At 32.5% G+C, this 13,106-nt stretch overlaps 1 protein-coding gene across 1 annotated transcript; it reads right to left on the bottom strand.

Moving 5' to 3' along the window:
• Positions 1-5,353: 5,353 nt before the first annotated feature.
• On the bottom strand, positions 5,354-7,546 carry LOC145335521 (A disintegrin and metalloproteinase with thrombospondin motifs like). The gene has a single exon (XM_080181306.1). It carries the CDS (start codon positions 7,384-7,386, stop codon positions 5,770-5,772), a length of 1,617 nt encoding a protein of 538 aa, XP_080037432.1. The 5' UTR covers positions 7,387-7,546; the 3' UTR covers positions 5,354-5,769.
• Between the last annotated feature and the right edge of the window lie 5,560 nt (positions 7,547-13,106).

The following is a 13,106-nucleotide window of genomic DNA, read 5'->3' as shown; positions in this document are numbered from 1 at the left end:
GTCCAAACGTTTTTAACCACTAAGTTTAATCTGCATTAAGGAGGGATTCAACATCAAAGAAGATTTATTTGGCTTAACTGAAACATTGTGTGAAATCACCAAAAAAATTTTACCTTTATTGATGCTTTGCTTTTCATTGTTATCCACTATTGGTTCCCTTGTTTAAAAACAGCACATAATTATCTTTTTTAATAGTTTTAATAGTTAGGTAATATTTAGAAAGCGTAGCAACTCTATAATCGTTACCAGAATGTTACGCAGTACCCAATATTACCTAACTTTATAATAAAAACTACCCCCATCCCCATTACATTTCATGAAGATCTTTTTAACAATACGGAGATCAAAAAAAAAATTGTTTGTATTATATTTGTTTTTCTTATTTCTCTTTAAATTGACGATTTTTAAAATAATTTATAAATATTTGCTGATGATTTATAGAAAACCAATACATATTTATAAGATCGCCCTCCAAAATTCTTTAATATTTTGCTAAAAAATAAATTTTATCAATATATGTAAGCATTCAAAGAAAATTGAAAATAAAACTGGTAAGTTTTGGCTACAAAATGCAAGTTGAGCCACCCCCCCCCCCCCCTCCTTATATTTTAAAATAATTCGAAAATCAGGGGAAAGGTGTATCTAAACTTCTGATTGGGGCTCTAACTCTGCAGGTCTATATTGCGGTGGACTAACCCTATGGGTTTACCCAGTAACCAATATAACCTAACTTAACCCCTTACAGAAAATGTTTATCTTTACGTAAATTTTATATTTGAAATATCAAAATATAATTTCAGCGGCCGAAGCTGTAATTGGCAGCTGCCAGCCACCGCAGTCGGCGGTCGGCGGGAAAACAGCGGCGGATCTTTATGAAATTTTTATACATTATGTAGACATGTAAGATAAGCTTAAGTTTGAAATTTGAAGTCTCTAAGTCAAAAATTGCGGCCACAGGAGTCTTTTAAAGATTTCTGGAGACCTGGAGGATCAGGACCTGCAGGATCATACCTGGAACCTAAAATTGACTTGAACACCTGTATTTAATTTGAGGATGTACTGCTAGAGGATATTTTAGTATTTTGGTAAGATAAAATGCTTTGATTAAGTCAAAAAAATATTTTTGCTCTTTACCTGGATGACCCTGCCAGGTTTGCTGGCATCCTGTGCCCACCAGGATGAAGATATTCAAAAGCCAACGATAAGAAAACGTAATTTAAAAACTTTGGGGACTAGTGTAATAAACAGCCAAATGTCCCCTCCCTCCCTGGAAAAACTAGAATTGTAAAAATATACCAGGGTTGTTGAATTTAAGTTAAATTTTATGATCGATTGTCTTATCGCTGACTCCCTAATGAACTAAATATTACAGCAAATAAGAAAGAATAAATCTTAAGACATGTCCAGTAAATGTAGTTTTATTGGCAAGTAATTTAAAGTACAGAAATTGTAATCATAAGATTTAAAAGAAAGTAAAAATTTAGTCATTTTGGAAGCTGTCTATAGTATACCCTTGCAAAATGGGGAGAGATGTCACTGCTTTTGGCCTAGCTGTTCTAGAAAATACCCTATACCCCATCTCTTTTCTATAGGGTTTCTATCCCCCATTTCCTTCTCTTTCCCTCTACTATGACGTCAATAGAATAGGTAGGCCAAAGCTATAATTTCTATCCATGTTTTCCTGGGGAAATAAACAGAGCTACAGGATTTTATTTTTGTTTCAGCAATTTATGTTTTTGAATGTTAAAAATCCATGAATACACAATTTTCTGACGTACTGACAATATTAATTAAAGTGCAATCATATAATAGTTCTCATTATATCTATTTATGATAAAATACTTTTTTTATTTTGATTATTTACGTCTTTTTTAATATCATCAAGAAAAACTGTCATTTTCATTAATAGAAAAAAATAGATTAATCTAAAATCCTTTAATCCTAAAAGTTCCCAGAGTAGCAGTCGAGCCACCCCCCCCCCCCCCACCCTCCTCCAATCTTTTGTTCAAAATTGTCAAACGCCATAACCTAAGTCGAAGGGAGGGTGATTAAACCCCTAGTCAAGTTTATTTTTCAAAATTACCTACCAAACCCCCTCCCCCCCCCCCCTTCCTAAAAAAATAAATAAATGTAAACCCAACAATGGGGGTTCAAATGCCAGATACCCAACTACACATTTTGTTGGGAAAGGGGGTTTAGTAGATGGTCCAATAAAGCTTTGAGGGAAAGTGCCAATTGATTAAGTTAAAATTAATTTAAGAAAGTGTTACTACGTAAGTATATTTGGTATCTATACAAATGCTTTACTACGGACGTACAACTACAGACGTACGTACGTACGATGAACCGATATGATTCTCCTTTACTTTAAACGGGTTCACTTCTCCTTCCCTCCCCCCTTCACGAAAGTGCACCTAGATGCCTTTAGGGGGCGTAGAAACTAGTTTTATTATACAAAGTATACAAAATACTGATTCCTAGGACAACAAACTACAATATTATAAGCAAAGCAACTCTATAATTAATTCCTAAAAATGTAATAATGTCCATAAACATTATCCCGTATCAAGAAGTTTTTCAACAAAATTACTTACAATTTTGCTTTGACTCTTATTCATTTATATTCTGATTTTTCAGTTTTGACACTGTACAAGTGTTAATGTCCGTTTGTCCTAACGTTTCAGGGCTTCGCTTTTTTGGATGTTGTCATCCTTGTTCTACCACGCTTTCTTTGCCTATCTAATCCAATAGCCGTATGTAGTAAATTATAGTAAAGTATTTTGATATCAACAAATCTTAATTATATTTTTGATTGCTTCATTAGTTAAGAAAAATGATTAATGGAATTTTTTAGCACTTTATGTAAAGGTTAAAACTTTATTTAGAAATTTCTAATTAAAAACTAAACAGGGGCCTAAAGGGATAAGACAATGGCCGAAAAATTGATGTACATCCACAATTATAATACACAAAATTACCATTTCTTTACATTACAACATTTTTGAAACGTTTGGACACTCAACTAAATTAATCAACCAATCAAAATTCAATAAAAGTCCTTAAGATTGTTTAGCTAACAAATATATAAAACTTATAAAACTTTGGGGACTAGTGTATAAACATCCCGATGTCCCCTCCCTCCTCCTTGTTCGCTACTAATAATGTGCTGCCTTGTTGTTGATGTATTGGTTATGTGGGAGATTAGTTTTCTTAGGTCCAGAGGCTCCATGTTTCTTTCTAGAATAGATAGATAGATAGATAGATAGATAGATAGATAGATAGATAGATAGATAGATAGATAGATAGATAGATAGATAGATAGATAGATAGATAGATAGATAGATAGATAGATAGATAGATAGATAGATAGATAGATAGATAGATAGATAGATAGATAGATAGATAGATAGATAGATAGATAGATAGATAGATAGATAGATAGATAGATAGAGAGATAGATAGATAGATAGATAGATAGATAGATAGATGATTGTCCTATTTATTGGCTTAACAACCTTGGGGACATTTATTAAATTTTAATTGGTTGGTTCATTAAGTTGAGTGTACAAACGTTTCAGCCACAAATTATAATATACATAAAGGGTAATTTTGTGTATTATCATTGGACATGTACATCAATTGTTTTATCCCTCTAGATCCTTGAGTTTTATATAAGAGGAAAAATAACTTTATTAAAGCAAAGTTTTTATGTGCAATATTGCTAACTGAAATGAAAAAGTAATTTTAAATATTTAAAAAAACAATATTTTCTTCTGGAAAATCATTCGGCAAATTTTATGATATCTAAAAAAATACCAGGATATGTATGTATGTATACCAGAGAATCTTACTACTAATCGCTGAACCATTATGGTTCTCCTTTACAGTGTCGATTTCCATAGGTTCTTGGAAGGTTTATTACTATTTTTGGGGAGTATACCTACACCCTCCCGAGAGATATCAACCAATAACACACAACCCAAGTGCCCCTAGCCCCTAGAGGCCTCTTCTATTCTTAAGTATTAACATAAATACTATTAAATGTTTCTATCATTTATTGATAGATAATTATGTTTAAATTAAATCTTTTTGATTTTAGAATTATCTAGTTTTTACTATGAGATTTCTTGTTGTAATTTATATATTAGGAAAATTTCGTTTAAACGAATAAAAAATAAATTATACACTTGGCAGTTTGCCTTTTAAAATTTGGAAACCTCAAAGTTAGAATTATTTTATTCAAAAGTAGATTCATATTAGCAGAAACCTCAAAGTTAGAATTATTTTATTAAAAAGTAGATTCTGATTAGCAGAAAAGACGTAATTTGCAAATCATTATATAAAATTTTCTTTAAAAGATATGCTTCAAAGAAATGTAAAAACAAAGCTGACAATGTCCATAAAAAAACATAGAATTTATAAAAAAAAAAGATAGAGAATATGCAAAAACTCAAAGAATATCACGAAACCTTTGAAGCATGACCGACAGACAGACAGACAAACAAACAAAGCAATATAGACTAGATTCGCATATACCATAATCATATTCATTAAAACTACAGCTGTCTTTCTTCAATAGCTGACGAGAAAATTTAGTCAGACAGACATAGGAAATTAGATTGTTGCTACGTTACTAAAACTCTATTCAATGTTTTTTTTTTTGTTTTATTGAGCTGATACTGCTTTAGAATAAAAGAGTTTTGGTTATTTTCCTAAACTGAAAAATCCAGGAAAATTGGGCGTTTTATTACACTAGTCCCCAAAGGTTTTTAATAACATATCTAATTCATTGGTCAACAGCTTTGGGGACTTTCATTGAATTTTGATTGGTCGGTTCATTAAGTGTCCAAACGTTTCAATCACTGATTGTAGTGTACAGTAAAGGTAATTTTGTGTATTATCCTTAGGGATGTATATCAATTTTTAGGCTATTGTCTTACACCATAGATCACTGGAAATTAACACCTTCTTATTTTCATAACAAAGCTAGCCATGACAATTTTAAGAAAAAGACAGGTTTAATCTCTATATATTTTGTCTCCAAAAATCAACAGTTACAACAGACTAGTGTATCGACCCCTGAGATATTATGGGACAAGACTATGACATATAGATCTACATGCATTTCTAATGATGATTCACAAAATTACCCCATATATAGATTTCAATTAGGGGTTAAACATTTGGATACTCAAATTAACCAACCAATCAAAATTAAAAAGTCTCCAAAGTTGTTTAGCCAATTAATAAGGAAATGTCCTTATGAAACTTTTGGAACTGCTTCTCTGCTAAATTTGACAATAGACAAAGCTTATTATAAAATAGTTAGGCTTCGAAAACAATAATTATAACATTAGTTTATTCATGAACAAAAGCAATCAAAAGATATTATATAATAATTTAAAATATAATAAAAATAAACAATAACGATGAAATTGATACAAAATTTAAGTGAATTAAATAATTGATTAATAAAAGTTTAGTGAAAAAATAACAAAGTAAAGCTAATAGATTAAGCTGGTTTGGTAAAAGTTAATACTTTAAATAAACAAAATTTGAGACAACAATATTAACATAACAAATAATTATAAATTTAATACATTATAGGTTTCAAGTTGCACATCAGGTACTGAAATTTCAAAGGAATCACAAATCATTTAAATAAAACAAAATACATAATTTAATAACAATAAAAATAAGATTGCTAATAAATGAAAAAATAAAAAAATAGCTAAAAATGTAAACTGTTCCTAGGCTTGCGTATACATTTTAACAGTGTTTGTTAAAAGACTGACAACATTTAGTCTTCATGGTGCTGTTCTTACAATACAAGAAAGGATATCTTGTAAAGAGCTGACTACAACTTAACCCATGCCCCACCGGTCCCTCAGAATCTGCACAAACATCATTTGTCAACCTTTGGTATGTTGTTGATGATCTTAGTGGTGCTGTTGATGTTCTTAATGGTGTAGTTGATGAGGTTTGTGAATTTGTGGTGGATGTCCATGGTGAGGAGGATATTATTGATGTTGTTGTTACTCTTGATGGCAAGGATGATGATGTCATTGATTGGGTGGTTGTTGTCCAAGGAGATCTTGAAATGATTCTAGTTGTAGTGACAGTGGTCTTGAGTGGGGTAGTTGTGGAGTAAATTGGAGTTGATTTGACAGTTTCTATAGTTGATGATCTTGAACTAATTAATGGGGCCAGTTTGGTAAAGTATGTACTTGGCTTTACGCACAAACCATTGCTGCAAAATCCTTTTCCAGCACAAGCAGTTCCTTCCACAGCAGGATGATATGAGATACAACCACCAGATGGAGAGTAGCAAAACAACTGTGTGCACATCTTTTCATCATGAAAACAGGCATTAGTACCTGCCTCCATCTGACACTGTTCATCAGCAGAAGAAACTCTTGCAGTCAACTGGTTGTGTGTTAGCAGAGGATAGTTTTCTTTAGAAGGAGTGTTGTACATACAGCTTGCTGATGATAAGGTGAGGTAGTGATTTAATTGGGCCAGTGAACAGGAGGACCACTGCATACCTTTAATAGTTCTTCTGTTGTCACTCATGATATACCCATTACTAGGGCTGCATGACCTAGCACCAGGACCTCCGACATAGGAAGGCGAAGAATCACCATCATGTGAAGCTCCCAGAAGATGGGCTAGCTCATGAGCAGTTACGATAACACCGGAATAACCTCCATTGTCCTCAACAATACCAACACTGCTGGTCTGTTGATTGTGGGAGCTACTCTTACAGGCACCTCCAACATAGGCATAACCAGCTGTTGATGGATGACACTTGGATCCAGAACCCCTGTACCGGCACATTTCTTCACCGGTTAAAATCAGAACAATATCATAATCAACTCCAGGATATGTCTTGCCATAGTAGTATTTTCCAGCGTCTGACAGAGCAGTAGCAGCATCAAACGAGTTGGAGGACAGAATATTGTTTGTAATGTAAGGAGTGTCAAACTTTGATTGAGATAAATGGATGTCTGCAAGCTTTAATTGTATCCTTGGAGACTCGACTGACTTGAATCTCAAATTAACAGCTGACATAAAGTTGACAACATATTCTCTAGCTTTGCTTTTAGAATTTCCTAGCTTGTTAAACAATGTTTTGTCCACTACCACAAGAATTTCAGGATAGATTGTGTTGATACTGTTGATTGATCTCTTTGATATAAGATGATCTTCATCTGTGGGATCCTCAACAAATAGAAAATCCGTGAATGTTTCATCTTTGGTTTCAGTTTGATTTGATTCTATCACAGTTTGGTTCTCAAATTTTGATAATGTTTCTCTAGTTTCAATATACAAACAATTTGTTCTATAAATATAAAATAAAAGTAGAAGGATTGCTAAATGTTTCATGGTAATATTTGGCAGTTTTTTGTTATTTAATAATAAATTGAGTGTTTAGGTTTGTTTTGGTAATGTTCAAGTTTTGAATTTCTAGTTTCTACTGATTTGAAGTTGAAATTTTGTCCATATTTAAAGGCAGAAAATGTGATCACTTCCGAATTTTGGTAGATGTGTGAACTACGTCACAACTTTATGACTTCAACTATTCAGTTGAGGTGTTGAAACTTATGTTGAAAACGATACTCTTAATATTACAAGCAGTTAGGGGCAATTGTAGAAAAGGGGGGAGGGAGTTAGAAGACCCCTCCTTTTTGAATTTTAGTTTTAAAAAGATAAAGAAAAAAAATCAAGAGGGGGCTACATTTTTTTCTAGGGGCGTTTTATCTTGGGAGGGTGATGGCACTCTCTCCCAAAAAAGGTTTAAACCTTCCCAGTGAATGTGATCTAATAGTACAGACATTTTTTATATAAGTATTAATATGCAGCTTTTTTCACTGATTTTTACAATTTACGCAAAATCATTCAAGGGATTGAAAGTTGCTAAAAGGTGAAAAATATCATATCATGTATCATATAAAATTAATTTTCCACAAAAAAAGGATAAAAATCATAAAATTAATGCTAGTTTTGTTAGCACTCAGGGAAAGAAATAATCTAACTAAACTTTTAATTTCTCATTTTACTTTCCACGGAAAGCTGTCTATAAAAAAGATTTATAATTTCTTTAAACTTAGGTATTTTTGAACTTAGTAATCCTTTCCCTAACTGTTGGAATGAGTAAAAAGTTGAAGTCATATAAAGCATGTAGTGTGTGGATTCAAACAAAAAGTGTTTGCATTTCCTCAAGCAGGGAAAAGGGATAGACAAGGACGTCCAAGCTTTTTAAAAAAAAGGGGATTCAAAGGTTTGTCGTAGGTAATCTAATGTATTTAAGATTTTGAGCAGGGTAATATGTGGGGTTTCTATGTTTGGTGGGGATAAACACCCCCTCACCCCCTATACGTATTTGTTAAAAAGTTTAGATATTTTATAATGTTTATAATTTTATAGGGACGTCTAAGCATATCACTTCGCATTTTGTACAGATTTACGCAAATATTAAAATGAAAATTATAAGATAGGCAAGTTTTTTTAGCACGGTATGTACCGAAGGCCCTTGCGATCATGTATAAATTTATGAATTTATTCAAATATTAATGAAAAAAATATCTGTAATACGATATCATACATGATTTTTCTGTATGGATGAGAACAGGTTCTAATCCAGCGTAAATTAATCAAGTTTGTAGTCATACTTGGATAGTTATTTCTCGCATCGTATTATAAACAGCTGTCCACGAATATATAAAATATACAATTGTAAAATTAAAACTAGTTTTAAATTCGTAGAAAACTGGATATGATACAATAATAGGCATAATTTTTACGTATGGCTAAGAACAGGTTCTAATCCAGCGTATATTAACCCTTACAGATCGGGCCCCTATTCCCACCTTAATAGATCGGGGGGGGGGGGTCATATTGATCCCCCCCCCCCTCTATCTCGGCTCCTGTTACAGTTAGAGACATACATTTTTTTCTGGTGGTTCATGTGTATTTTTAGAGAAAATTACTTTTTCTAGTCATAGCGGTCAGACCGCTCCTTAGCCGCTTTTTAGCGGCCAGCCGCTAAATATTAAAACAGCTGTAGAGCAGCCAATTTTGCAGCTAGGATGACCAAATTTTAGGACGAACTTTTATTTTTCAAAACAAAAAAAATACTTTTTCTGATCATCGCCGAAAAACGGCAAATAACGGAAACCGCCATTTTCAGCGGTTAAAGCGGTAAAACGGTGGTTGGCGGCGCCAATTAATATTTTTATCTGTTTATTGTTGCTCAAGGATTTACCAAAAAAATTTTTAGGCCTCTAGCTGTAATAGAATCCACGATATTTATGATCTATGTCTGTAGTAAAAGCCGGACAAAAATCGGTCATAAGGTCGGTCAGGGAGCGGTCAAACGGTCATAACACCACTTTTCTCAGAAGTCCCATTGATATCTAAAAAAAAATTAGGTTTCTATCTCAATATGAGCCCCCCCCCCCCCCCCCCCCCCCCGATCTGTAAGGGTTAATCTGTTTTGAAGCCTTACTGGAAAACAGATTCTAAAGTTTTTCCACAAACTTTGAAAAATTGAGGGGTAAGAAAAATATTTTCGGTGCAATTTTCCTTTAATTTCTGATTGTATTTATTTACCTAAAATTACTACAAAGCAAACAAATCCAAAAATAGCTTTCGTGGCTATAAATAGTAAACAGTTAGCAGGGATTTAAAGGGATAAGACAATAGCTGATACATTGATATACATTCTTAATAATGACAACGAAAATTACCTCTTTTTTAGATATAAATTATTGGTTAATATGTTTGGACATAATTTGGTAATTTGGAACCAACCAATCAAAATTTAATAAAAGTACCCAAAGTTGGGTATCAGTGTAATTAACAGTAAAGTCCCCAAACTTTTTGTAAAGATTTGATTAACTGCATAAACAAACAGGGCTGGACAAAAAAGGAGGGGGGGGGGGCGTATCCTAGCTAGCCCCATCCATAGCCAACTCTAGACCAATAGGAAACTCAATCCTGCCATTTACGTGATCTTGGCCGACCCACATACATACAGACACATAGACCTAGTGTTACTTTAGGGGTCTTTCTAATGTATTATATAAATTTATATGTAATATATATTTAACATATTTTTGTACCTTTTTACACAGTTTTTTACGAAAAGATAAACAACTCCAAAAATAGCTATTTTAGTTATAAATAAAAACAAGGATGACAACGTCAACATCCATAAGTTGCGAAGCCATAAAAAATCATAAATGGGAAAATGATAAAAGTAAGTTATAGAGCAGATGTTTAGTGACAATTAAAAAGAGAGAGATAAAGAAAGAAGGAAATAAAAATATTATTACAAAATATATTTATTATGTAATTTTTTGAAGACGAAGAAAGTCCATCAAAAAATTTACATGTTACGTCATAAAAACGAGGGATTATTCATCTCTTTTTTAGAGGTTTTCTTTCCTATCATCCCTCATTTTTATGACCTCATTAAGGGACTTACTTCGTCTTCTAATTTCTTGCATGATATATATACCGACGTATACTCTTTGGTATTAGCCATCTTCACAAAAAAATCAAGTTTCTATCTTGAATAGTAGCCGAGAAAATCACATTTTCCCAGGACGGGCGGACAAAGTGAATAATATAGCAGCTAAGGGGAAGTACACGGGGATAGGACAATAGATGAGAAGTTGATTTCAAGTATAGCTTCGAAACTGATTAATATCCGCTGGATTAGAGCCGGTTCTCAGCCATACTGAAAAATCATTATAGCATTAGTATTACAGAAAATATTTCACGAATATTGAAATTAAGAATCTTAAAATTAACCAGTTTGTTAGTCTGGGCCTTCGGGTTAACAAAACTGGTTTTAATCATATAATTTCATTTTAATATCCGCAGAAAGCTAACAATAATACAGTGCAATAATAACTACTACAACTGAAATGGTTATAACCAACAAAACACCTTCTGTATATTAAAATTATTGGTTGAAAAGTTATAACACAACTATTTTTGTACCATCCAATGTAGCTGGACACAATTGGAAAATCAGACTTGTGACGTCATAAGAATGAGGTATCGTCCAGATCTTTTTTTAGGGGTTTTCTTTCCCACTTTTCCTCTCATCTCCCAAATGTTTATGACGTCACATGGATGATTTTTTTAGACACTTTGTCCAGCTACCATACAATGAAATAAAATCACCCAAAGTTTACGAGACAATATATATTAAAAACTTTGGGTACCAATATAATTACAGGTACTCAATATCCTAGTTATGGAGTAGCTGCTATCTCAGCACAAATTACTCAAAACAAACATTGTTGTGTGTTTCCTAAAAAATAAAATTTCTCCTTGGCATAATGACATAATAGTCCAGGGACCTAAAGGGATAAGACAATGGCCGATAAATTGATGTACCTCCCTAATGATGATACATAAAATTATCCCTTCTGTAGAATATATTCGATGGTTGAAACGTTTGTACACTGAACTCAAGGTAACAACCAATCAAATTGATAAATAGTACCCAAAGTTGTTCAGAAAACGTTGTTATAAAACTTTGGGGACTAGTGTAATAAACAGCCCAATAAAACTTCTTTTTAAAACTAAAATTATAAATTTTTTTTGGGGGGGCGGGTCGAATTCCACCACCCTCGACCTCAAGTAGTTATACATTTTAGCGAAGTTTCACATAGGTCCCTAGCCGTTAATTCATAATATATCATGTTTATGCATTTTTGGAAATATTTCTATACATTTTTTATAGTGTTATGACGTAGTTATTTTTATTGTTTATTGAATTAACAGAAACTTGTGAAAATCTACATGATATCATAAAAATACCCAACATTTTTAAAAGCGAAGCTTTTCTATAGTTAGGGTCGGTCCGTCCGTACGTCCGTCCGTACGTCCGTCCGTACGTCAATCCGACGGAGATAGATAGCTTTTATTCGTTAATTTAGGCATGTTAGAATTGTCTTATCAATTTCAAACTTTGCTTGGTGATTCCTTTAGTAGTTAGGTACGATTTAGAAAGCGTAGGAGCTCTATAATCATAACAAGAATGTCCGTACGTCCATTTTAAACATGTTGATTTTTCTACTTTTTTAACAACAAATTTTTATGTGATCTAATCATCCGATTGATCTGATTTTTGGTATGTTGATTCGTGGAACAACAAAGTATAATGTTATGAGCAAACCAACTCTTTCCAATTCCTAAAAATGTAAGTATGTCCATAAACATTATCCTTTATCAAGCAGTTTTTCAACAATTTACTTACAATTTTGCTCCGATTCTTATACATTTATATTCTGATTATTTAGTTCTGACACTATACAAGTGTTAATGTCCGTTTGTCCTACCGTTTCAGTGCTTCGCTTTTATGGATGTTGTCATCCTTGTTACAAGTGTATTTTACTATATTAATACTAGCGAAGTTATTATATAATTCACTTTGTTGCTAGTAAAATTGTACATCTTAAATCTTAGGAATCTTAAGGGATAAGACTGTGGACGATTAAATTACCCAACTAATAATGATAAACAATATTACCCTGTAGATGAAAATTATTGGTTAAAAAGTTTAAGCACTGCAAATATTTAACCAAAAAATCAGGATTTAAAGAAAAGATATATTTTAGTAAGCATTAATTGTATCCATTGCCAAAAATACACAAAATCATAAAAAAAACGTATTAATTCATCAAGGGAAGTAATAGGCAGCATACGAATATAAATTACACTGGTACCCAAAGTTCTACATAGAAAAATTTTGGGTACTGTTAATTTATTTTGATTTAGTTATTTAGTTTAAACTTTTTTCACAAAAATTGTCTCAACAAATAATTGTATCTACAAAAGTGGCAATTTGTAGATATTTATGATAATTCAATTTATTGTCCATTGTCTTATTCCTTAAGATCCCTGCATTCATCCAATAAAAATGAGGTCATCACCAAATCAATAAGAATTAACTTGCGAAATTTTCAATTTGGAAAAAGTTTTTCAGAAAATTAATCATATTTGTAGAGGTGAAGCTTCTCTATAATTTAAAATATCTGTCTGTCCGCTAAAGTAGTGGGAGGGAGGGGGGGGGGGTAATCTGCTTG

The sequence above is a fragment of the Acartia tonsa genome, chromosome 13, assembly GCF_053477335.1.
Source record: "Acartia tonsa isolate MP-2025a chromosome 13, ASM5347733v1, whole genome shotgun sequence".
Classification (NCBI taxonomy): domain Eukaryota; kingdom Metazoa; phylum Arthropoda; class Copepoda; order Calanoida; family Acartiidae; genus Acartia; species Acartia tonsa.
The sequence above is the reverse complement of the archived record's forward strand: the minus strand, read 5'-3'. Positions and strand labels throughout refer to the sequence as shown.